The sequence below is a fragment of the Choloepus didactylus genome, chromosome 4 (genome assembly GCF_015220235.1).
Source record: "Choloepus didactylus isolate mChoDid1 chromosome 4, mChoDid1.pri, whole genome shotgun sequence".
Lineage (NCBI taxonomy): Eukaryota > Metazoa > Chordata > Mammalia > Pilosa > Megalonychidae > Choloepus > Choloepus didactylus.
Window position 1 is genome coordinate 157,802,957 of NC_051310.1, and position 21,700 is coordinate 157,824,656.

The following is a 21,700-nucleotide window of genomic DNA, read 5'->3' on the forward strand; positions in this document are numbered from 1 at the left end:
CACAGCATTCAGTTGTCCATTAATTTTCTCTATTTCTGTTCTGGCTGTTATGAGATCTGCCCACATTTGCTTGCATGACACCCTGTTTGGCCCGTCATGCCCTCTGGGGACTCGCCCCTTTGCTCTGACCCTGGCCTTGGTTTTCCACAGACGGTCTACTTCTCCCAACTCCACAATCTCTTGGGCAGCTTCCGTGAGAGGCTTTCCTATTAGGGGCTTAAGGAGGGGTATTAAAGTTCCATACCATTGATTAGGGGCCGTGTGCAGAATTGTTCCGCACAAACCTCAAGTGAAAGTGACATCATCTGGTCCCACAGTTTCATTAGCATAAATTGAATGTTTCATGCCTAATCCCCAAAGTGCATCCTGAAACTCCTCTGTGCTATTCCACTGTAAGGGGTGTGGGGTAAGTCCCCTTCCTGTGGCCACACAATTTTACATTGTTTGACTAGCCACCAAAAAAGCAAATAAGTCCCTATGCTGGTCCCAAGCAAGTACAATCACTGGGGTAGGGAGTGGTGAGTGGAAATGGTAGCTAACTTACTCATTTCCCTCCCAGTGAGCAGAGTGCTGCCTGCACCATCATCCCATAGCTGTAGCAACCAGTTTGCTAATGGCTCTCTGGGCTTTTGCCGATATTGATTCCCAATATCCCTTAATTCCACTGGGGAGAATTTCCGTGATATGACAAGCACCTTTGGCTCATCAGTCACCCGTTCTGCCTCACCCTCCTCTCTTCAACAGAGCCTACCAGCCATTCTGATTTGATTTTGCTCCAGACCAGAGGACGGATGAGCTTATGCTCTTCTTCTACCTCCCATTCCGAATGTGACTTTTCCTCTGAAGAGAACTCCACAGGGTACCAAACCTCAGGAACCCAGTCAGGTGAGGTTAGAATGCATCTGACTTGCATTTTGTGCAGCTTGCGCCCTTTCACTTTAGCATAACAGCATGCAAGTGTGGCCAGATTTTCATCTGCTTGCTTTAATCTTCCATTCCAAGCATCCTTTAGCTTGGCTTGCACCAGCCTCATGTCATTTTCCAGTTTTAGTTCATCCACCAGGCGGTGTACAGCCGCCTTTGCTGCTCAACCTTCCTCAGTAGCAGCACGTACAGCCTCTAACAATGACCAGCCCACTGCAGCTGCAATCTGGCAGTCCCTTTTCTCTTTTTGAATTCCCAAAGCTCCTGTGGCCTGCTGCAGGATATCTATTAGTCCCACCAGGGAGATGCACACACCTCCATATTCCTTCGGTGGGCCTCATTCACCCAGGAGAGTAGTGCTCCTCCCCACATTGAAGTCCCAGGCCACCCCAGTATCCCACCCCCCCCCAGGGTCTCTCCCTTCTCCAGGTTCATGCCTGCAGAAGTGGGGGCCCCTTTGGTCTCCTGGCTTGGCTGCCAGTGTCACAGCTCGAGCGGACTCTGACAGTCAAAAGATCAAAAAAGATGCCAAGCATTTTCTAAGGCATGAACTTTATTTGGGGCTTACTCACAGGCAGGCAGAAATCAGCAGAAATCAAATGGCTTTTTTCTCACCGGGAGGGTACTGCTTTTGCAGGGAAGTTGGCCACACAATTCAAAAAGGACAGCAAGACAGTTATAGGGTTTAAAACAAAGACATTCCTAAGGGTGGGAGAGCATCCTGTGACATGGGGGTGGTGCAGGAAGGAAAGAATTATAGGATGGGGCTTTGTAAATAACCACAAGAGTGACATCACTTGGGGGCCAGGAAGCAGGTAGACTAGATTAACATTCTTGCTCTTTCCTGAGACCAAGAGTTTCTCACCTCCTGCTCACTTCCCATTTAAAGTTACAATTTACCCTTTTTCTCTTACTGGCTTACAATGATGACAGGTTAAACATTAGCTGCCTAGGTCACGCAGACTGCTGCGTGCCAAGGTCCGCAGGCCTGTTTTGTTCAGGCCAGGGGCTGCCGCAATACCCTAAGTCTACTTCCTTAGAAAATTTTAGAAAACATAGGAATACACAAGTACAAATTCCATTAGCTTTCAGAGCAATGACATCTTTGCATTTAACATAGCCTCTGGAAAACTCCACCGTACGCTTGTGAGAGAATGAGGGTGAAAAGGGTAAATAATATTTTATTATTGTGAAAATAATTTCAACTTGGTAGACTCCTTGAAAGTGTCCTCCAGGGGTCCCCAGGCCATACTTTGAGAACTGCCAAACTGGGATACTATTCATTCTGTGGAATTCTATGCAGCTTTTAAAGACAATGAGGTAGGTCTATACATACTGAAATGTAACAAGTTTCAGAGCAGTGGAAGAATGTTTACAGTGTTATCTACACACAAAACAAATATACATATTCTATACTCACATATATGGATACAAATGCATAGAAAATTTCCAGAAGAAATGAACTGTGCAGTTGCTTTCAGAAAGGATATAGGGATTTTATGACTTAGTGACAGAGAATTTTGTTTAGTCTTTATTTTAAAACTAGTTACAAGGAGAATGTATCCATATATTACTGGTGTGATTTGAATATATTTTATAAAGGGTATTTTGTCTTCACATTTTTCCTGGGTGATTTGTAAAATTTATGGAATTTTAATTTTTTTTCTCAGATCAATTGATGAGTATGTTCCATGCAATATTGGAGACATACTTTATACTAAAAAATTGTTGTCTATCTGAAATTGAAATTTAACTGGACACCCAATATTTTTATTTGCTAAATCTATAAAGGGAACGTGGAGGAGGACCCAAGGAGAATCTTTGGTGCCGAGATATGGAGTAGTTCCCAGATCCATTGGTAGCTTGCCAGTGCCCATGGGGCGTGCAGTGTGCCACCTGTGAGAGCCAGAGCTCACCAGAAGATAAGAGGCTCTGAGAGTGCTGCGACTGGATGAACCTTGAAAATATTATGCTGAGTGAAAGAAGCAAGACACATAAAGACAAATATTGCATGATTCCACTTATATGAAATATTCAGAAATAGAAAATTTATACAGACAGAAATTAGAGGTTACCAGGAGATGGGGGGAGGGGGAAGTGGGAGTTCTCCTTGGTGGGTACAGAGTGTTTTTAAATTAAAAAAGAAAAGGAAAGAAAAGACGTTCAGAAAGGAGGATATTGGGACAAAGTTGTGTAGACAAGCTGACTCCTCTCCTGATAAATGGCTTTGCAGCTTGTTAAGGTGGTGAGACGCTATGGGGACAGGGATGGGTGGGGAAGGAATTGGAGGGAGGTTGTAAAATGTTGCCATGGGAGGTTTTCCTTTTCTCTTCTTTTTTTAAAACCCATACAAGTCTTCCATAAAATGCATCCTTTGGCGCTAAGCTTGCACTATCACACCTCTCCTGTAGCCACCATGAGTCTGGTAGTATTTCCTGGGTTTCTTGGCTCTAGATAGTTTCTGGTTATTCTACATTACCTCATGGCTACCAAGAGGTGTTTCCTTGAGGCAATAACAGGCCACAGCTTGTTGCCTCCCATATTTTCCTTCAGCCTTGCTCCTCCTTGCGCTGAGGAATCTGGAGAACTTTATTCTCCAACATCTCTTTTCTTCCCTTTCAGGGAGATGTGTATTCACTATTCACCCCATTTTCTTGTTTTCCCCATTTTTGTCTTTTTCTTCCCTCTCAGGGAGATGTGTATTCGCTATTCATCCCATTTCTTGTTTTCCCATTTTTGTCTTCCAAAATCTCACCATGGTCAGTATCTTCCTCAAATGTACAAATTCATACTCTTCTGTTTTTTCCCCTTCTTTTCTTCTGTCTTCTAGATTATTCCCAGAGAGAAATCTCTCACTTTTTTTCATCCCCCCAATTAGTGAACCCACCAACCTATCAACCAACCAATCAACCAGCTGCCCAACCAATCAAACTAACCTATCCCGGAAAGACAGGATCAGAAAATGCTTCAGTCCAATATAGACAACTAAGCAGAGTTCACATAAACTCCAACGCTTGAAGACGGTCCCTCATGCTGTAGGAGAGATACGTTACACACTGGTGTCAGCAGGGCTTCAGGGAGCCACTGAGAGGCTGGGGAAGGGCCACCGAAGGAGAAGAGAGGGGTTGGGTGCAGGTCAGGATCCAGGGCTGTCAATTCAGATGCAGAGATCTTCCTCTTTTAAAACATCAGCTCTGCAGTGCAAGCCCTCAACTGGTCCTTTTTTTTTTTTTTCTTAAAGCAATTCTATTGGGCTGTACTGTAGACACAGTAAAATGCACACTTCTAAAGAACTTAAGTGAACACTTACATCCCCATCAAGATGTAGAATGTTTTCATCACCCTAGAACGTCCCCTTGTGTTTCTCCTGTCTAAGCAAACTGCGATCTCATTTCTATCACTATAGATTAGTTTTGACTATTCAAGAACTTTATATAAATTGCCTTTTTCTGTTCACTTTGCTTAAGTAGTTTTTTTCCATGCAGAAGTAAAAAAGTATTGTAGTTGTTTTATGGTTTCATTTTTTGCATTTAAATCTTTGATCCATCTGAAATTTATTTTCATGTGCAGTGTGAAAGGCACAGATTTAATTTCATTTCTTTTTCCCCAGAGAGCTATGCAGTTGTCTCAACATCATCTATTGATAAATCTTTTTTCTCATTGTTTTGAATGCCACCTTCATCATATATTAAATTTCCAAATGTGTTTGGGTCTATTTCTGGGCCTTCCCTTCTGTTCCTTTGATTTGTTTGTTCGTTCATGTAACAATACAATTCTTTTTAGTTATGGCTGCTTTATTTTAACAAAACCTTTTTTTTTTAGGATTTTCTGCTGCATCTCTTAAATGCACTAATTCTCTACAACTTTCTATATTAGTTACCTATTGCTGCATAATGAATTACTATAAAACTTAGCAGCTTTTAATTTTAATTTTATTTTAATTTATTATCTCACAGTCTGTGAGGGTCAGGAATCTAGGAGCAGCTTGGCTGGGTGGTTCTGGCTCAGGGTCCCATGTGAGGTTACAGTTAAGCTGTCGTCTGGGACTGTGGTCATTTCAAGAGTGACTGGGGCTGAAGGGTTTGCTTCCAAGGTAACTCATGTGATCACTGACAGGCCTCAGTTCCTGGCTGCCTGTTGGCTGGAGACTTCTGTTGCTTGCCACGTGGGTCTTTCCGTAGCACTGCTTGCAACCCGGCAGAGGGGAACAATCGGCCAGGGAGAAAGAAAAAAAAAAGAGACAAAACAAGATAGAAGAATAAGGCTTTTATAACCCAATCTCAGAAGTGAATTCATTCACTCTTCCTCGGAGATCTCAGCCATTTTATGAGGCTGCTTCTACCTACAACTAATTCATTCCCAAATCATTCTCCTGATTGCTAACTCCCTCTCCTGAGCTCCAGATCATTTATCCAATGGTCTGGGTACCTCCACTGAAATATACCAGAGACTTTTCAGCATGGCTTTTACCACGTTCTTGGGTGGCCCCTGAGCCTCAAACCTACTTCCATTTTGATATTGGTTTGACTCCTCCACTAGACTGTAAGCTTATCAAGGGTGGAGACTGTGCCTTCGTTATTGTGGCGTTCTCAGTACTTGACACAGTGGCCTGAGGAAGCAGGTGCTCATGAAATATTTGGGCCCAGGTGATGGCTTGTGTGGTGGGTGGACACCGGGAAGTGGAAGGGAGCCTGCAGCTCTGTAGCTGTGGTTCTCCGGGAGCCAGTGCCACAGGCCAATCTGGGGGCAGGGACAGTGTCACCAGCTTTGGGACTGAGGTCTGCAATATAAATGTCTTGGTGGGTTTGGATCCAGCTCGGACTTCCCAGCCTGTGGGCTGCCTGTCCTCCCGTCCTGCTCTCCTTCCTTCCCTCACCCCTCTTCTCCACTCCCCATTCCAGTGTAGAGTCTGTAGCTCCTTTGAGTTCAGACTTGTGGCTCCATGAGTCTGGGTGTTTCTGTTGCATTGACAATACGTTTCAGGACAGCTGGACTGACGGTCCCGGTAAGTGGTGTGGGCAGCATTCTAAAGAATAGAACTCAGAAAACAAGTCTTGAACTTCTGCCTCTCCCTGAGGCCTCTTCTCACCCATGCTTTTCTCAATTCAAGAGCTGTAAATTCTATGAATTCTTGAGTTTTTCAGATAGAATCAGCAGGATGGTGGGCACCACAGCGAGATGTTGGGATTAGGGATGTGCTCACTTCCATTCCTGTATTTGCTTGTTGTTTTTAACTTTTTGTGAGATGTTGCTTTCTCCCTGTTTCTGTGACTGCAGCTCAGTCTTTATTTCTTCTCTTCTCTTGACGGAGTTCTTATAACCACCCAACTCAACCCCTCACCTTACTAAGGGAGTAGATGGAAGCCAGAGAGGGAAACAGACTTGTCCAAGATTGTGCAGTTTCTGTTGACGTTGCCTTAGTCTCTTTCCTGACTTTCAGTGTTTCTAACTATTCCATATCTCTGTCTGCCCCCTTGTCTTTGAGCTAGAGCCTGTGACCCTGCAATGCCTCAATCTTGGGCCTTGGAAAAGACAGGCTTTGTGTGGGAAAGGGAAGCAGCGAGGCAGGGGATGAGGCTTGACTGGTCTCCTTGCTTTACCTGCAACAGTCATGAGCTGCTTTTCTTTACAAGCAGGGCATCTTTCCTGCAAACCATCTCCAGGCAAGTTTAGACGAGGAGGGTCTGGTGAGAATTGACTCATGTTTAGAGAGGAAACAGCCCAAGACTTGCTAAGAGATGGGAACAGCTTCTCAGAGGTTCTATAACCCTGGCCTTCCAGCAGGGGGTGCTCTGCCCCGACAAAATACAAGTCTTCCTCCTGCTGCCCCCCCAGCCAAGGAGACCAGAGTCCCCTGATGCTGATGGGGTTTAATAAGTGCTTGCAGCCGGGGTTGATGGTGCTCCAGGGTCCATCACAGGGTTCAGAAACTGTTGTCTTGTTTCGGAAAGGTAGGCCAACCAGGAGCTGAGATCCCTTGTCTCCTCACAATGTAAGGCTGTAAATATGACCTTGCAGAAAGGACAGAGTGTGTGTGAGAAAGTGAAAGTGAGCAGGGTTAAAGCAACTGGGAGGAAAAAGGGAGGAGGTCTAGGGCTTATTAAGGGTGTTTTTGGAAATATGACATCAGAAGAGACATAAATTGGAAAACATTCCAAAGGAGAGCACTTGGTTATCTTCATTATGACACTGAGTGCAGACCAATATTTAATCTAAATTTTTTCCACAATTCCTGAGCAGCACCCATTCGCTTATCACTGATAGATATTGACCTCTAACCCGAGGGAACTCGGTTATGCAAGTGTTGCTAAGGAACGAGGGGAAGATGCAGGAGGTCACGCAGGGGTTGCTTAGTAACCAGGAGTCCCTTGGTGATGGAGTGGCCAGCGCAGGCCTGAACTGATGAGGGGTCTGTGGACAGAGTCAGCCCACACCAGAACCTCCTGAAAGTTCGTGTCTGACGGCCCTTGACCCAGAGCTTCCAGACCCTGCCTCTCTTCATCTCCCCACCGCACTGCACTGCATGAAAAGTACACCGCCAAGCCCCTGAGGGTCCTGGCTAACCCCGGCCACACCCTCCTGCTTCCCCTCCCAGGCAGGAAGCCGAGCCGTTCAGGAATGGGCAGTTCCCACGCCACGTCCTTGCCCTGCCTCACACCTGTGCTTATCCACTGCTGCAACCCCCTCCGTTCCCGAGGGGCGTCCTGAGGGCACGGAGCTCCACAGCTGCACCCGGCTTGGGCTGCTTTGACTGGCCCAGACCCCAGGCAGCCACACGTGCGCGTGGGGGTGGCATTATCTGGGCATCCAGAGCCACAGCCTGCTTTCTCATGGAGGGGTCCCTGTTCTCTGCACTCCAGGCACATGGCGTCCTTGTCCTCTCCTAACCCCCCTGGCCATTTGTACCCCTCTGTCCCTGTCTCCACTCTGACCCCTAGACTGGAGCACCTGTCTGCCTGCTTCCTCTGTCAAAACTCTCCCCAACTTTCCAGGTCCTATTTGCACGTGACTTCCTTGATGATGAGATCCTCACCCCACATCCATGTATCCATGTACTCACTCAACTTTCCTGGGGACCCCCTGGGTTCCGGCAAGGGCAGGGTCCCAGAGAGCAAGCTGAGGATGCCCTGAGGAACATACATACACCGATGCTAGCATCCTCCTCGTTCCTGACCCTCTGCTTCCTCTGCTACAGGGTTAGGATACTCCTAGGAAATCCTCTGTTAATTGGATGTTAATTAACTGAAAGCTTGTTGTTTAGAACAAAATCTTTCCTATAGAATATCTCTGAAAAGTATCTCTGACAAAGTATTTGTGACACTGGCAAGTTTGCCTCTGAGAAGGGGACTGGGAGATTTAGTGTTCATTGTGTGCCCCTTTATTTATTTATTTATTTATTTATTTATTTATTTTTAATCATCATTTTATTGAGATATATTCACATACCACGCAGTCATACAAAACAAATTGTACTTTCGATTGTTTACAGTACCATTACATAGTTGTACATTCATCACCTAAATCAATCCCTGACACCTTCATTAGCACACACACAAAAATAACAAGAATAATAATTAGAGTGAAAAAGAGCAATTGAAGTAAAAAAGAACACTGGGTACCTTTGTCTGTTTGTTTCCTTCCCCTACTTTTCTACACATCCATCCATAAACTAGACAAAGTGGAGTTTGGTCCTTATGGCTTTCCCAATCCCATTGTCACCCCTCATAAGCTACATTTTTATACAACTGTCTTCGAGATTCATGGGTTCTGGGTTGTAGTTTGATAGTTTCAGGTATCCACCACCAGCTACCCCAATTCTTTAGAACCTAAAAAGGGTTGTCTAAAGTGTGCGTAAGAGTGCCCACCAGAGCGACCTCTTGGCTCGTTTAGGAATCTCTCTGTGTGCCCCTTTTTAAAATTAACTTTATTTATCAAAAAATAAAAAAAAAAATTCCAAATAAAACATAGCAAAGTAATAAGAAAAACAAATATCCTGAAATAACTTAATTGCTTCCAGTGCTTCCAATATGCCCTTTTGAACTCCTTGCATTTTAAAATTTACCATGAGCAGGTAATCTTTATTTTTTAACCTTTTTTATTAGGAAACATAACACATACATAACAAATACATGATGTATATGTTCATGTCCATTTATCTTTGTCAGTCTCTACCTACCTACCTACCTATCTCTATCTTATACTTCTATCATTTATCTACATATCTTGATGAATACCATATAACATAACCTCAGTTCAAGACATGGAACACTCTCAGCACCCCAGAAGCCCCTTGGTTTGCCCCTCCCAATCAGGATCTTCCCTTTTATACCAGAAAGACCCACTCTCCTGACTTTTGTGTTAATAACTTACTTGCTTTTCTCTGTAGTTTTATCACCTGCTTGCATTCCTAAACAACATAGTTGTTTTGCCTGTGTTTGAAACTTACATATGTGGAATCACACAATAGATATTCTTTCGTGCTTGGTTTCTTTCACTCAATGATATTGTTTTTTGACTCATTTACATTGTTCAATATAGCTGCCCTCCGTTAATTTTCATTGCTGTATAGTATTCCATTATATAAATGTAGTACAATTTATTTATCCCCTCTACCATTAATGGACTTTTGGCTTGTTTCCAATTTGGGCCATTACAAAGAAAGCTTCTGTGAACACTTACGTCTAGTTTCTTGGTTCACATGTGACCATACTCCAGGATGTGAAACTGCAGAGCCACAGGCGGTATTTTCAGCTTCCCCAGGTAATGCCAAATGGTTTTCCAAAGTGATTGTCCCTACATTCCCTCCAGCAGTGAATGACAGTTTCTGTTCATGATTACCTTTTCAATTAGAAACAATTAATTAAAATTAATAATAGGTGTAATTATTTGTTTGATGTCTGGCATCCTCACTGGACAGGGAAGCTCCTTGGGGGTGGGAGTGGGTCTGTAGTTCACCCCCGTGTCGCTGCTTCAAAGGCCTGGCATGTTGCAAGTGCTCAGCGCCTGCTGATGGAATTAAAGGGAAAATAATCCTTGTCTTTGGAGTGGTGGGTCTCAAATTCTAATTTGTCTGTTTCATAAATAGGGAATTTTCATGGAGGTGTTTCCTGATTAGAGGCTCATGTGCTTGAAATTCACTCTGGCCAGGCCGACTCTTTCCCACTGTCTGCCACAGGCCTTGTGTGCCTGGAGGAGCTGGGGGTAGACTACCCTTGCGTTCACTGAGTGGTGGCGTCATGGCGACGGTGATAAGTGAAGTCGATTCCTTCCCCCAGGGCCGAGGCAGCAGGACTCAGAACAGGCATGGCCGCCATGCTCCGGGCAGTGGGCTGGGCCCACGGGGGCCTGCTTCGCCCCACGGCCCCCCTCTCTGTGAGGATGAGCAGTTGTGGGAGATCCCAAAAGGGTGTCCTGACCAATAGCGTAGCCGTGGTCACAGGGTCCACTGAAGGCTGAGTGGCCTGATTCCCCGTGGGTTGTGACCCCTCACCCTGACCCTGGCTTCCATAGCGTTACCTTAGGGTGTGTAAACACAACACAGCCTTCTCTGTTGGTTTCTGGGGCTGGGTAAGGCAAGAAAGGTGGGAAAGGGCTGAGCTGGCGTGTCCTCTCCATTTCTGCTCCAATATCTGCTTCGCCATCACCCAGCGCTGGCCCAGGATGGGGTCCATGTGGTTGTCAGCTGCCGGAAGCAGCAGAACATGGACCGGTGAGGGGCCACCAGGCTGGAAGGACACAGAGATAACACAGACCCTTTCCTTCACTGCTCCACCCTGGGAGGAGGCTCGAAGAATCCCTGGAGAAGACTTCCTCCCCTGAGGCCCTCAGCCTGCCCTTGGACCTGTCGGGGACACTTTCCTTCCCCAGAGTCTGGTTTTCAGAGCAGCCTTGTGGCCATTCCTGGTTAAGCCTGGTTAATGCCTAAATGCCCCACACACTTGGGCTGTTCTGGGAGGGCAAGGCCTTCTCGGGCCATCTCCACACTCACCCTAGTCCTTCATGTTGGCCCCTCCTCTGCAGGCCCTGGAGCACCGTGGGAGCGTGGACTTCCTGGTGTGCCATGCGGCAGTCAGCCTCCTGGTGGGGAGCATTCTAGGAAGTAGTGAGCAGATCTGGGACAAGGTGAGAGGCTGCACTGAGGGAGCAATCTCCCCTCCCCTGCTCCTCTCCTCCCCTCCAGGTAAAGGTTGGCAGGTGTGACCTTTTGTCCCCAGAATGTGCCATGATGCTACCTTCTGCTTTGTTTGTTTTAAATTCAGTTTTATTGAGATATACTCACATACCATACAGTCATACACAGTGTACAATAAACTGTTCACAGTGCCATCATACAGTCGTGCATTCGTCACTCCAATCTATTTTTGAACATTTTCCTTATACCAGAAAAAGTAAAAATAAGAACAAAAAATAAAAGTGAAAAAGAGCACCCACATCATCCCCCCGCTCCCACCCTATTTTTCATTTAGTTTTTGTCTCTGTTTTTCTACTCATCCATCCATACACTGGATAAAGGGAGTGTGATCCACGAGATTTTCACAATCACACTGTCACCCCTTGTAAGCTACATTGCTATACAATCGTCTTCAAGAGTCAAGGGTACTGGGTTGGAGTTTGGTGGTTTCAGATATTTACTTCTAGCTATTCCAATGCATTAAAACTTAAGATGGATTATCTATATAGAGCATAAGAATGCCTACCAGGGTGACCTCTTGACTCCTTTTGGAATCTCTCATCACTGAAACTTTATTTTCTTTCATTTTGCATCCCCCTTATGGTCAAGAAGATGTTCTCAATCCCACAATGTTGGGTCCAGATTCATCCTTGGGAATCATATCCTACATTGTCAGGGAGATTTACACCCCTGGGAGTCAGGTCCCACTTAGGGGGAAGGGCAGTGAGTTCACCTGCCGAGGTGGCTTAGCTAGAGAGAGAGGGCCACATCTGAGTAACAAAGAGGTACTCAGGGGGAGAATCTTAGGCACAATTATAAGCAGGTTTTGCCTCTCCTTTGCAGTAATGAGCTTCATAAGGGCAAGTCCCAAGACAGAGGGCTCAGCACACCAAACCTCCAGTCCTCAGTGTTTGTGAGAACATCAGCATGCTTTGTTTGTTTTTAAAACTGGTTCCTATTCTTCCGCTTTCTTTTCTCTTCCCATCCCTTTTGTGTTTATTCATTCAACAAATATTTGTCTGGTGCTTGCCATGTGCCAGGCACTGTTCCAGGCTCTGGGGATACAACTGTGAACATGTAACAAGGTCCCAGCTCTCCATAAGAGTTAAGCATTTGCATTTCTGTTTCATCCTTTAGTGGGGGCATAAATTGGTAGTTATGCTCCTCTTTGGTGACTGGTATCTGCTGCTGTGATCCTCTAATTTCCTAGATCAGACTGCCTTCCTTTGTCTGAGATGATCCTGTTGCACCTGGAGGGACTGGATCTACTCATCAGCTTTCCATGGGTCCATGGCTCAGACATTGTAATTCTCTAGAAGTCCACTTAATGGTTCTGCCACCTTGTTCACAAGGATCTAGGAGACACCTTGTAAAATACCTGGACTTCCATCTTGGGCTTTGTGATTTTCCTATGATTCTGTTTTGTTCACTCCCATGTCTTGCTCTCTATTCTCACTGACAAATATGTCAATGGAAACTGAGTCACCAATGGTAATCAATAATAAAACAAGTTTACTGAAAGAGAAACTGTTTGAACCAGGAGATCTCAAACAGAAGTAAGAGTCTCAAATGGTTAGTAACTTAATGTTGGCTTATGAAGGCATCAAGTGGATTTTCAAAGAGGAAGTTGCAATAATTGGTTGGCATTTATGTTCCTTATTACAAAGGAGCGTCTTTCAAAGTGGGGAATGATCATAGATTGGTTGTTATAGTATACTTGTCTATTTATAATAGATTATGTCAACTAGACCAAAACCAGCCTATTTTTAATTGTTACTTAAACCATAACTTTTGTAGGGTATGTTTTGTTTTCATGGAAAGCCCCTGCTTTAATTATTATTGTTTGGAGGGTCTCTGCCACTTCTCCAGAAGGCGGTCACTCCTTGCAATGCTGATGCAGGCAGCCATTTTATTTTATTTAACAGATAAGGTGGAGCCATGAACAAGTCTTGTTTTTCTACCCTAATGAGTGTTCCCCGCTTTGCCCTAAGCACTGGGCCAAAGCCTTTCCTTCGGGCTAGCTGTAGTATGTTCTGCCCTCCCCAGCTCTCTGAGCTCTAGCTTGCTGACATCTTCCTCAGCCTGCACCCCCCTGCCTTATCCCTGTCCTAGGCTGTGCACCCTTCACTCCTTCCACAAAGATGGCCTGAAATCTGAGCTCCCTGCAGCGACTGCCAGCAGCTTCTTTAGCTACGTTTAAATGCCTCTGAAGGATCGTTTGCAATTAGGTAGCTGAAATCTCATTGCTGATAGTTTCCTACCCTCCCACATCATTTTCCTTTTTAGTGTTTCAGTTCATGGGATCATGACCCTCTTTTTCTCAGAACCATTTGGAAATCTTCCCTCCTGAAGCTGGGGACACATGCTGACATCTCTGATCTTGCCTTGTCTGGTGCTCCCCCATTGTCCAAGGGCTCGGTACTCAACAAGCAATTCCGCACCGCTGGACAGAAAGAGTTGATGCAGTAATTGTCCCCCGATCACATCTGCCATCACCTCAGAGGTGAAACTGTCACAAAATGAGTTTAGTGTTTATCAGAAGCTCTGCTTTTAACTGGATACAATTTTCCAGTGTCCCATGGGGAGAATTCCTTATCAGTCATCTTGTCTACCTTGGGCTGGTTTTGAGAACTTTCTGGGGCAGACTCCCATTCTCTCAGCTGGTTGGGAAATCTCAAAGCTGTTACCACAACCACATCTCCTCCAACCCTTTCCTTACGCAAGGACTCTCTTCCTAGCTCCCTCTCTCAGGCTCATGGATGTCTACTTAGGACTTCTTGGCACACAGAGCTTCTCTAATAGGGCAGTTTTCTTCACCTCAGGGAGGAATCTGACCTTGCCCTTGGTACAGCTCATGTTTGACCCTAGTTGGGGTGGGGGTGAGGGGCTCTTCTTAGCCCATTGCCAGCCTGACACCCACAGAGCTCTGGGCAGACGTCCTGTGGGCTGGTGGGCTCTGTTTTGAATAGAGAGTGACCAGGGAGACCTTAGCCTAACCCATAATTCCTTCCTATTGGGTACTCCATGAGGTTCCCCTTTAGACATCCTAAAGGGGTCTTGCAGTTATGGGGTCATCCCCAGTGCTGGTTACCTGGTATCCAATGGGCCACAGCAGCCCTCAGATGAAGCAGCCCCACTGCCCACATGCAAGGGGACAAGTGGGCATGAAGTGAAGGCCTGTAGAAACAGCGGACAGGCCTGGTCCATTTCAGATGTGCAGTCTCATTCCCTAAAGGGGTGGGGCACAGCGGACCTCATAAAAGATGGCTTCCCACAGGTGGGATTTCTGGTGCCACTTGAGTCCCAGCTGGCACTCTGTCTTAGCCCCTAGGCTCGGACCCAGCTTCTTTTCTTGGCAGTTCCTCCCTGACTTCTCCCCTGCCCCCAGGTAGAGTCCCCAGACAGTGTCAGGGGCCCTAATGTTGGAGCGCAGATGCAGGCAGGATGAGCACAGGTTCCTAACTGCCAGAAGGGTAATTCTCTGTTGGGTCTCCCTCTTTGTTTCGGCTGCCGGAAAGCTCAGAGCCGAGTTGGCGGTGCACCGGCATGTGTGCGGGTCCTCACAGCGTGCATTTCTGTGAACACATAATAGAATAGTCCTCAGTCCACACCACGTGCTGTGAACGGTGGGCACCCACCTCATTCTAGTTTTTTCTTATATTTCTACCCTTATTTTTCTTATTCCCCATTTCTTTACACATAATATCTATTTGATTTGTTTCATTCTGTTGCATTGTGAGTATGCCTTAATGGGTCGAGGTGAGAGCATCAACAAATAAAGACACAGAAAGATAAAGATGACTCTTCCAGAAGTTTCCCTTCTTCCCAGCACCAGCTTCCCTTCCACCTGCTCTACCTCCAATTTTTTTCCAGTGACCTCTACTTACAGCTTCTATCTGCACAACCAGAAACTAATCCCGTTTCCTTAAAGGGCCTGAACATTTCCCTTTTTCACTTCAGTACTGTACAATTCACATTTTGGAGGCTCTGCTCACAGGCTTGCTACTTTGCCTGCCTGGCAACTCAGAAATACCTCTTGCCCTAGTCAGAAGGGGGATTAGTCTCTGAAATCTGCACACATTTGGGTTTGCTGGACAAGTGACAGGACCCCAAGTGTCCTGTGAGGACAGGCCCCGAACTGACTGTGTCTCTGCTCTCCCCAGTGCCCCCACTCTGGTTTCAGATCCCGGAAGTGAATGTGAAGTCCCCCAGCCCTGCTGCTGAGCCAGCTGCAGCCCCACATGGAGGAGAGAGGGTATGGCTGCAGGGTGGGAGGTGGGCTCTGTTCCAAGCCTGTCTCTGTACTCCCAGGTGTCCCCAGGAGGCTCATGTCAGGGGCTTGGTTACTGCCTTCAGGACACAGCTTCTCTCAGGCTCCTTCTTACAGGACACATCCTTTAGGAACTGTCTGGGGGCTGTCCTGGGTAGAAGGAAAATTTCCTGGCTGTCATTTCTTTTCTCCCATACCCAGTTTCAGACATTCTTTATCAGCCCTGAGCACCTCTTCACCAAGCCCACTTGCCCTCTCCCCCAAACACCTGCCTCTCTGCTCCTCAATTCCCCAGAGAGAGGCAGAAGAGGATAACGGTTGTGAACCTGGATATTGGGTGTCAGAGAGATGGAGCTGGAACCCCAGCTCTGCCACTTACTGGCTGTGTACTGGACCTCTCTGAGCCTCAGTTTCCTCAGCTATGAAATCAGGATAGGAATAGGACCTGCCCAGCTGTTGTGAGGGGTGGGTTATTTAACGACCTTGGTAAATGGTGAGTTGTCAGTGTCACCTCTTCTCTCGTGCCTGCTTGTCTCCTCCCAGGACAGGTGCTGCCATCCCGGTCTCTTCAGTTTCGGTTTACACGCCATATGTGGTAAGGGCTTGGTCCTTGTGCTCCTGGATGGGGTAGGGCGAGGGGCAGCTTTGCTCCCCAGAGCCCCACGGGACAGTGCAGGGTCAGACCCTGCCTTTCTCCTGCTGCCCTGGGATGAGCCGTGCCCATGTGGTTGTCAGCTCCCCCAGATCCAGCTTCTGCTCCAGGCTTGGGACAGTTGTGACTGCTTCTTAGGCAAGTGCAGAAGACACACTCTTAGAAATCCAGCTGATACTTTGCCCCTGTCCCCCTATTCCAACCCCTGTCTTGATTCCCTTCCAGGAGCTGCGTGCCTGCAATGTTGGTAAGTTGGTCCTCCTGGGTGTCATCAGGATGCTGGCATTGGAGCTGTCCCCCGAGGACATCCGGGTGAACTGCCTGGTTCCAGGAATGATCAAGACTGACTTCAGCAAAGTGGTGAGGCCTGTGGGGCGACCCTTGTCCCCCAGCCAGGCTCAGTGGAGACCTTCCAAATGACTAAGGGGTAAAGGGGTACCTGAAGCCTCAGGTCGGTTTCCTTATGGCTGAGGCCCTCACTCACCTCTGAACTCAGCCATGGCTCAGTTCACCAACCCAGACAGGATATTGCTTCTTTGGAGAAAAGCAAACTGCTGAGGGTGCTCCGATAGGTGGCCAGTGTGGAGCCCTGCCCACCTCCTTGTTGCAGCAGCACTGACCTTTTCATCTCTTCCCTTTGCCCAGTTCCACAAGAATGAGGCTTTCTGGAAACAATTCAAAGAAAACCTGTGGCTGCAGGGGCAAGTGGGGTTTGGAGCTTTGATGGTCTGGATACAACTGGGGAGAGGGACTGAGTTTATCAAGAGTAGACCCCCTCCCTGTCTATTGGTCACTCCTTTTGCGATAGTCTGGGTCAACACAGCCCTGGAGGGTGCAAATGGCCCTTCTGAATCTCCCTGGAGAATCCCTGCTTCTTTTTGTAATTTGTGCTTTAAAAATCTCTTTCCTAATAAACTCAAATTTATCGTCAAGTCTCAAGGGTGGATCCAAAGACAACATGGCTGAGGATAGGGCCTCCCCCATCTCCTGCCTTCTTTTGCTGCCCCGAGCCCAGCACACACTGGTGGTGGTGAGGATGGAGTGGGTTGTTTCACAGCAAGGTTTGTGCTTCATTTTTTGAGTTGGGTCTGGCAGAGGCTAAGTAAGGCTGTGGGGAGTGGCAGGAGGAGGTGGAAGGATTCTGGGGTTCTCCCTGGAGTCCTCTAAGTTATTAATTCCTGACCTTTTAAGGACCACACACTTTCAGAACCTGAAGAAAATATAGCTACACCCAATCTTGGTTAGAATTCCTGATTTAGACAGAAGAGAGCAGTCAGTGCTGAAGTTCCTCTTGGGGGTGGGGATGGGGGTGAGCTGAGAGGTGATTCCTTTTGGAAATGACTTTTTCTATTAACACAAGTCATATTCAGGGGCACTGTCCATCCATGTGTACATGTCCAAGGCTCAGCAAAGTTGAAGAGAAACAGTGCCCTTCAAGTTCCTTGTGACCTTCAAGTTCCTTGAGACCTTCAAGTTGCTTGTGACCTTGAGCATACCTCTTTTGCTGTCTGTAGGTCTTGCCCAGGCATCCTCTCCAAAGGGAGAACAGAGACTAGACTTCCTGCTGGCCTTTGTCTCACTGGAGCTCCTCACTACTGCCTCCTCTCTGGACCCGGTGGGGATGGGGGTCCCTATTTTTTAACCCAATTAAAAAAGCCTTCATTGCCGAGCCCTCCATCTTGGGGCTTGCCCTTATGAAGCTTGTTACTGCAAAGGAGAGGCTAAGCCTACTCATAATTGTGCCTAAGAGTCTCCCCATGAGAACCCCTTTTGTTGCTCAGATGTGGCCTCTCTCTCTAAGCCAACTCAGCAGGTAGACTCACTGCCCTCCCCGCTACATGGGGCATGACTCTCAGGAATGTAAATTTCCCTGGCAATGTGGGAAATAACTCCCAGGGATGAGCCTGGACCTGGCATCATGAGACTGAGAAAGACTTCTGAACCAAAAGAGGGAAGAGGAGGGAAACAAAATAAAGTTTCAGCAGCTGAGAGATTTCAAATGGTGTCGAGAGGTCATTCTGGAGGTTATTCTTATGCATTATATAGCAATCCCTTCTTAGTTTTTGGTGTATTGGAATAGCTAGAAGGAAATACCTGAAACTGTTGAACTGCAACCCAGTAGCCTTGATTCTTGAAGATGATTGTATAGCTATATATCTTATACAGTGTTCCAGTTTGCCAATACTGCCATTATGCAAAATACCAGAAATGGATTGGCTTTTATAAAGGGGGTTTATTTAGTTACACAGTTACATTCTTAAAGCCATAAAGTGTCCAAGGTAATGCATCAACAATCAGGTACCTTCACTGGAGGATGGCCAATGGTGTCTGGAAAAACTCTGTTAGCTGGGAAGGCACATGGCTGGTGTCTGCTTTAAGTTCTGGTTTCAAAATGGCTTTCTCCCAGGACATTCCTCTCTAGGCTGCAGCTCCTCTTCAAAGTGTCACTCTCAGTTGCTCATTTGTCCTCTCTTAGCTTCTCAGGAGCAAAAGACTGCTTTCAAAGGCCATCTGCAAAATGTCTCTGTAAGCTGCAGATCTTCTCTCATCTCCTGTGCATTCTTCAAAGTGTCCTTCTTGGCTGTAGCAAGCTCGCTCCTTCTGTCTGAGCTCATATAGTGACCTAGTAAACTAATCAAGGCCTATGCTGAATAGGCGGGGCCATACCTCCAGTTGGGTGGGTCACATCTCCATGGAAACACTCAATCTAGAATTACATTCTACAACACTAATACATCTGACCACACAAGGTTGCATCAAATATAATGTCATTTTGGGGGACATAATACATTCAAACTGGCACATACAGTGTGACTGTGTGACTGTGAAAACTTTGTAGCTCACACTCCCTTTATCCAGTGTATGGATAGATGAGTAGAAAAATGGGGAAAAAAATAAATGAATAATAGGGGGCATGTGGAAGGATGGGATGTTATGGGTGTTCTTTTTCACTTTTATTTTTATTCTTATTTTTATTATTATTTTTTTTGGAATAATGAAAATGTTCAAAAATTTATTGTGGTGATGAATGCACAACTATATGATGGTACTGTGGACGACTGTACACTGTGAATGATTGTATGGTATGTGAATATATTTCAATAAAACTGAAGTTAAAAAAACTCCATTGCTCCTTACATGAGCCATGCCTTGTGCCTGGCACCCACAAGAACACAAATATAAATAAGACCCAATCTTCTTCAAGTGCCTTCAGCATGGTGGAGAAACAGCAAGTAAAATTCTCATCAGTAAATGAGACAGAATTCATTCATTCATTTTATAAATTTATGAGTACCTCTCTATGCTAGGTACTCTTCTGGGCACTTAGGGCACAGAAGTGAACAAAACAGTCAAAGATCTCTGCCTTACAGAGCTTACATTCTAGGGGGAGGCAACATACAACAACCAACAAACATATTAAAGAAGGAAATTATGTAGTATGTTAGTAGGTACAGAGGTACAAAGAAAAAAGACCAAGAGTAGGGTGAGGGGTTTGGGCAAACAGGGCTGGGAGGTCAAGGTGGGTCTCCTTTTCCCTCAGGCTTCCAGCTGGGAGCAGATCCAAGGCAGGATATTTGTTTCCTGTGTCCCCTCCCTGAAGGGCTACAGTTGGGAGTGACTGTGTCCCTCTACCTAAGGCACAGCTCCTGTTAGGCAGCACCCCACCCCCACTCCCCACCCTCCCAAATGATGGCTCCTGCCTGGTTCTGGAGCCAGCTCCCCTCCCTGGCCCCTTCAGGTTAGGGACCACTGTGGCCACTTCTCGCTGCTTCACTGCCCCTCGTTAGTTCCTGCAATCTTGCCCACATTTTTACTCCTTCATTAAACTCTCTTCAGCTACTCCTTTGAAAGTCAGGCTGACAGGGAGTAAGACCCAGGCCAGAGTGAGATAAGACTGAAAGATTTAACCATGGCTCTATTTCCATGTTTGGTGGTAACCAGCCTTTATCTTTACTCCCACCCCCAACCACCCCGGTCCTGACTGCCCCAGCCTTTCCCTTGGGAACCCTTAGCCCCTCCCCACCCCCATAATTTTTGCAGCCGAAAGGTTCATGGTTGGCATAGCAGGGGCCTCCAGAGCCTGCTTCCTGCGTGCCTGGTGCCTTATCCTTAGAGAGGTGGTGACTGCAAGGAGGGCCCTGCAGGTGACCCTGACCTGCCAGTGAGCCCAAGGCTTTCTGCCAGCAGGGCTCCTGCTCCTTTCCAGGAACCCCATGGAAATTAGGAGGAACAAGGTTACATGGAGGTGAGCAGTGATTTCTCCTCACTCAAGTGCAGAGACAACTTTTTATAGCTCCCCCGTGTTCCTGTCAGAACCTGCTCTGGAGGGGGAAGGAGAGGGTCTTCTTGCTGCACAGGGCCTGGCCCCATGGCTTCTTCTTCCTTTTCCACCATCTAGGTTCTTTCCTCCCTCCTCCCTCATGAAATTGGCCTACCACAGCTCATGTGCCAAAACACACTAAAGCCAGCTCCTCCCTCTGTTTGGACATCTGTGTCATACACAGGCTGCACCCTAGTTTCTCTCTTGAAGTAAAGATGGCCCGATTCTCCCCAGGCTGCCCAGGGAATGCATTTTTACAGAAGCTCGTGTGGCCTGCCTTAGCCTGGGTCCCTCAGAAAGCAAAGCCAGAGGCAGAGGCTTTTGTGCTTTCTAGAAGGCAGAAAGAGCCAGAGTGCCAACGTGCCTCCATCCAACGGCCCTCAGGGAGCACACTGCTGGGGGAGGGTTTCAAAGATGCACAGGGGGGCTGCATAATCACAACTTGGATCAAATTCCTCTGGCAGAGTCCCCACCCGAAATCTACTGCTGACTGGGTGGCAGAATCTAGCAGTCTCAGTTTCCCCATTTGAGAAACAGAAGACCCTCAAAAGTCCTTTCTGACTGTAGGGTGTGTGATTTTGACCTGATATTCTGTTTACAGCTCCACCTCATGTGGGAATTGTGGCAGAGTGCTGGGGGTGGGGGAGAGGGGCATGCCAGGGTCCAAGAGGAGTTTGGACCAACTGCTGTGCTGAGGCAATGTAGAAAGAATCAGGGCTGAAACAGAAGTGTGTCTGAGAGTTACCTAGAGCCTAAACGGTTTTCAGCGGGTGAATGTGTGATGGAGCCAGGCAACACAGCTACGTGACTTTTGTAGCCAAGCTCAGAAACTCTGGAGTGGGGGTGAGGGTTGGAGAAAAATGGACAATGAGGCCTACTTGAGTTGGGACTTGTGAGGCCATAGGTTCAGGGCCAGGGTGCTCACCTGAGGTGGCCTCACTGAGGGGTCCCAGGTGGGGAATCAGGATTCAACAGTGAACCAAGGGCATAAAGGCCTGGGGCTGAAGCTTCAGCCAGTGTCTAGCAGGTTCCATAGGATGGAAAAGGGTGGGAAGTGGAGCCGGGGGAGGGGGAGGGGTGAGGAAGGAGGGCTGACAGGCAGAGCAGGACCGGATTCTACAGGTGAGAAGTGACTGCTCAAATGCTCCACATTACATGGTAAGCAAAGCAGTCACTGTACTTCCAGCCCCATCACCTTCTGCACCCTGCAGGGGCTGAACGCAGAGAAGACGGTGAGGAAGTCACCAGGCAAGACAGGATAGCACCCTCCAGGCTTGCAGGACAGACACAGGGAGCAGCGCAGATGGATGGCACGGACCCCCAGGGAGGGGCTGCAGAGAGGCACTCATCTAAAAGCAGGGC

The 21,700-nt window shown here is 47.0% G+C and overlaps 1 protein-coding gene across 1 annotated transcript; it reads left to right on the forward strand.

Annotated features, from left to right (window-relative positions):
* The first annotated feature begins 10,227 nt into the window (after positions 1 to 10,227).
* Positions 10,228 to 20,183, forward strand: DHRS2 (dehydrogenase/reductase 2). The gene is given in 10 exon segments (XM_037835176.1): positions 10,228 to 10,375; positions 10,573 to 10,633; positions 10,705 to 10,792; positions 10,945 to 11,046; positions 15,279 to 15,302; positions 15,304 to 15,350; positions 15,909 to 15,960; positions 16,243 to 16,377; positions 16,663 to 16,722; positions 20,031 to 20,183. Coding segments are annotated over 10 exon segments (870 nt in total).
* The last annotated feature ends 1,517 nt before the right edge of the window (positions 20,184 to 21,700 follow it).